Source organism: Bactrocera dorsalis, chromosome 6, assembly GCF_023373825.1.
Source record: "Bactrocera dorsalis isolate Fly_Bdor chromosome 6, ASM2337382v1, whole genome shotgun sequence".
Classification (NCBI taxonomy): domain Eukaryota; kingdom Metazoa; phylum Arthropoda; class Insecta; order Diptera; family Tephritidae; genus Bactrocera; species Bactrocera dorsalis.
Genome location: NC_064308.1, coordinates 13114005 through 13117384, shown reverse-complemented (window position 1 = coordinate 13117384; position 3380 = coordinate 13114005). Strand labels below are relative to the sequence as shown.

The 3380-nt window shown below is 44.0% G+C and overlaps 1 protein-coding gene across 1 annotated transcript; it reads right to left on the bottom strand.

Annotated features, from left to right (window-relative positions):
* Positions 1-221: 221 nt before the first annotated feature.
* On the bottom strand, positions 222-2132 carry LOC125779155 (uncharacterized). The gene has a single exon (XM_049459798.1). The coding sequence runs from the start codon at positions 1439-1441 to the stop codon at positions 488-490; it is 954 nt and encodes a 317-aa protein (XP_049315755.1). The 5' UTR covers positions 1442-2132; the 3' UTR covers positions 222-487.
* Positions 2133-3380: the final 1248 nt, after the last annotated feature.

Here is a 3380-nt window from a genome sequence, read left to right as displayed (position 1 = left end):
AGCTGCAGTTGACGGTGCGGTTGCGGTGACTGTACGGGGCGCCGCTGTTGGGACAACCCCAGGACGGGGCACACTGATGGCCGATCGCAGTGTTGGCGTTGGAGTGGCCGTGTTTTCTGCATCCATGTTTGCCTGTATGGAGAGAAAGTCGTGTTAATTGCAACTCATTTCTTTATATTATGAAATTGTGCGATTTGTAACCAACTTTATTTGGTTTGTCAGAGTTTACTAATCTACCCATTATTTTTCAATATCTTTTTGATTTATCATATGCGCGATTGATTTCGGTTTTAGTTATTAACGGATGTTTCGTTTTCTGCGTGTCGGTATTATTGTACGGATTGTACGGATTGTTCATTACGCGCATTTTCGCTATTATCTGCGGTTGGTAGGAAGCTCAGTTTAACGAGCGGTCTGGTCAGCGTTCCGTTTTGCGTACGGAGGTCAACTACTCGGATATGACCATCGGAGCCGTGATGAAGCTTCTCTATGCGACCAAGCCGCCATTCTGTAGGGGGAGACAATCATCGTGTATTAGGACAAAGTCTCCAAGCTTTGGCGCCTTTTCGGGAGTTTTCCAGCGGTACCTTTTGTGAAGGTCCTTTATATACTCCTCCTTCCATCGGCGGCTGAAATTATGATGGAGAATTTTAATTCTTTCCCATCTGTTTAGTAAGGATAGCGACTCCACGCCTGGCTCAGGTATGGCCAGAATGGGTGCTCCTTTGAGAAAGTGCCCTGGTGTAAGAGCTGTTAGATCTGAGGGATCTTGCGAGAGTGTCGTCAATGGCCGTGAATTGAGAACGGCTTCAATACGAATTAATAATGTTGTGAATTCTTCGAAGTTAAATTTGTAGTTTCCAGCTACTTTTTTAAAGTGGGATTTAAAGCTTTTTACCGCTGATTCCCATAAACCACCCATATGAGGAGCGCTTGGAGGGATGAACTGCCAGTTAATGCCTTGGGGAGCGTACTTTTGTACAATTTCAGGGGAAACTTGGTTGATAAAGTCCACGAACTGTTTTTCAGTGGCTCTTTGAGCTCCTATAAATGTCTTGCCGTTGTCGCTCATGAGCTTTGACGGAAAACCACGTCGTCCGACGAAGCGAGCAAATGCCGCGAGGAAAGCCTCTTTTGTCAGATTACTACATAGCTCGAGGTGTACTGCTTTTGTCGTAAAACAGACAAATACAGCCACGTAGCCTTTCATCAGTGTGGGAGACCTTAGCATGGACGCCTTTATTTGAAAAGGTCCAGCAAAATCGACACCTGTGATAGTGAAGGGCAGAGCAAAGTTGCAGCGTTCCGGTGGAAGTGCTGCCATAATCTGTGTTCGCATCTTTTGTTTTTGCATAGTGCAGATCTTGCACGAAAAAATGCATTTCTTTATCTTTGGCTTGAGTCTTGGGATATAAAACTCTTGGCGGACTATTTGTTGCATGAGGCGGTGTTCTGCGTGTAATAATAGTACGTGGACATAATTGAGATATAATGTGGCAAGTTGCGATCTCTCTGGTATAACAATGGGATGACGTTCGTTATACGTTAGGCTTGAATTGGCAAGCCGACCATTTGCACGAAGTAGACCCTTCGTATCTATGAATGGGTTTAGTACTAAGAGTGAGCTCTTTTTGTCAATTGGCTTCGATTCTCCTAGTTACGATATCTCTTGGCTGAAGTAGCGCGCTTGAGTAGATGCGATAAGAGCGACCTTTGCTTTTTGTAAGTCTAGGTGCGTCACTGTATCGCCTTGGGGATATACGGTGCGTATTCCCTTAATTCTAAGTTTGAGTCGCTCGATGAATTTGAACATGTAAGCGATTACCCTGAGGGCTCGGGGGTAAGATGAAAATCTCTCAAGGATGACAGTATCATCCAATGTTGTGTGAAAGGAGTCGATTTTTCGACTTTCTGGGGCAATAATGTTGCGCATGGGCGATTGTGGCCAAGAATCGGGAGATTCTGTTAACCATCGGGGGCCATTCCACCAGAGGGTGGTGGTGGCAAGGTGCAGAGGTTTGCACCCTCTTGTACCTAGATCAGCAGGATTGTCAGCACTGGCTACGTGTCGCCAAGTGGCTGATCCCACTAGGTCAAGAATTTGAGACGTTCGATTGGAGATATACGTCTTCCATGCATGTGGTGGTTTTTCCAACCAGGCTAATACAATCTCGGAATCGGACCAGAGATATAATTTATTTTTTGCCATATTCAGTTGCGTTTGCACTATGGATGCTAGTTTGGCAAGTAGTAGTGCACCACATAGTTCTAGTCGTGGTAGACTTATGGTTTTTAGAGGAGCCACCTTTGCTTTTGCGACTAGTAAGTGGCTTGTGGTCGCCTTGTCGCTTTGTGTGCGAACATATATAGTGGCGCAGTACGCCTTTTCAGAGGCGTCACAAAAGCCGTGTAGTTCGACTTTGTGCTCTGGGATATAATTAACCCATCTTGGGATTTGTATTTGTGTGATATCTTTTAGATTGCTCGCGAACTGGAACCACTTTTCTAAACGAAGTGGTTTTACTTGCTCGTCCCAGTTGGTACCATCTAGCCATAATTCTTGTATCAGGATTTTGGCTTGTATCATAATTGGCGATAGCCATCCTGCGGGGTCAAAAAGTTTTGCCACAGAGGAGAGAATTTGGCGTTTTGTACTGGCGGATAGTGCGGATATGGACTCAGTTGTGTAGGAAAACTGGTCCGATATCGCATTCCATTGGATGCCCAGAGTTTTTGTTGTACTTTCCTTTTCGAAAATAAGGAAATTAGTGTCCAACAAATTTTCTTTTGGTATATTTTTTAATATAGTTGGGTGATTTGCCGTAATCTTTTTTAGTGGAAACCCTGCGGATTTGAGGGCTTGGATTACTTGTGATAATGATTCGTATGCTTGTGGAAGACTGTGACTTCCAGACAGAATGTCGTCTACATACGTTTGTGTTTTTAACACCTGGGTCGCCAGAGGAAATTCTGACTTGGTGTTTTCAGCCAATTCATGAAGTGTTCGAATGGCTAAGTATGGGGCACAGTTAACGCCGAAGGTCACTGTTTTTAGCTTGAAGTCGCGTAGTGGACTATTGGGGGATTTTCGGAAAATAATTCGCTGAAAATCTTGATCGTCTTTATGTACGACTATTTGTCTATACATTTTTTCGACGTCCCCGTTGAATACGTATTTGAATATACGCCAGTTTAGAATAAGCAGCATTAAATCAGGTTGGAGCGTGGGTCCCGTAAACAGGATATCGTTTAGAGAATTCCCCGAGCTAGTGGATCTTGAGGCGTTGAAGACAACTCTTACTTTAGTTGTTTTTTTATCTGGCTTTACTACTGCATGATGTGGCAAGTAAAATGAGTAGTATTTGCCATTGATGATTTTT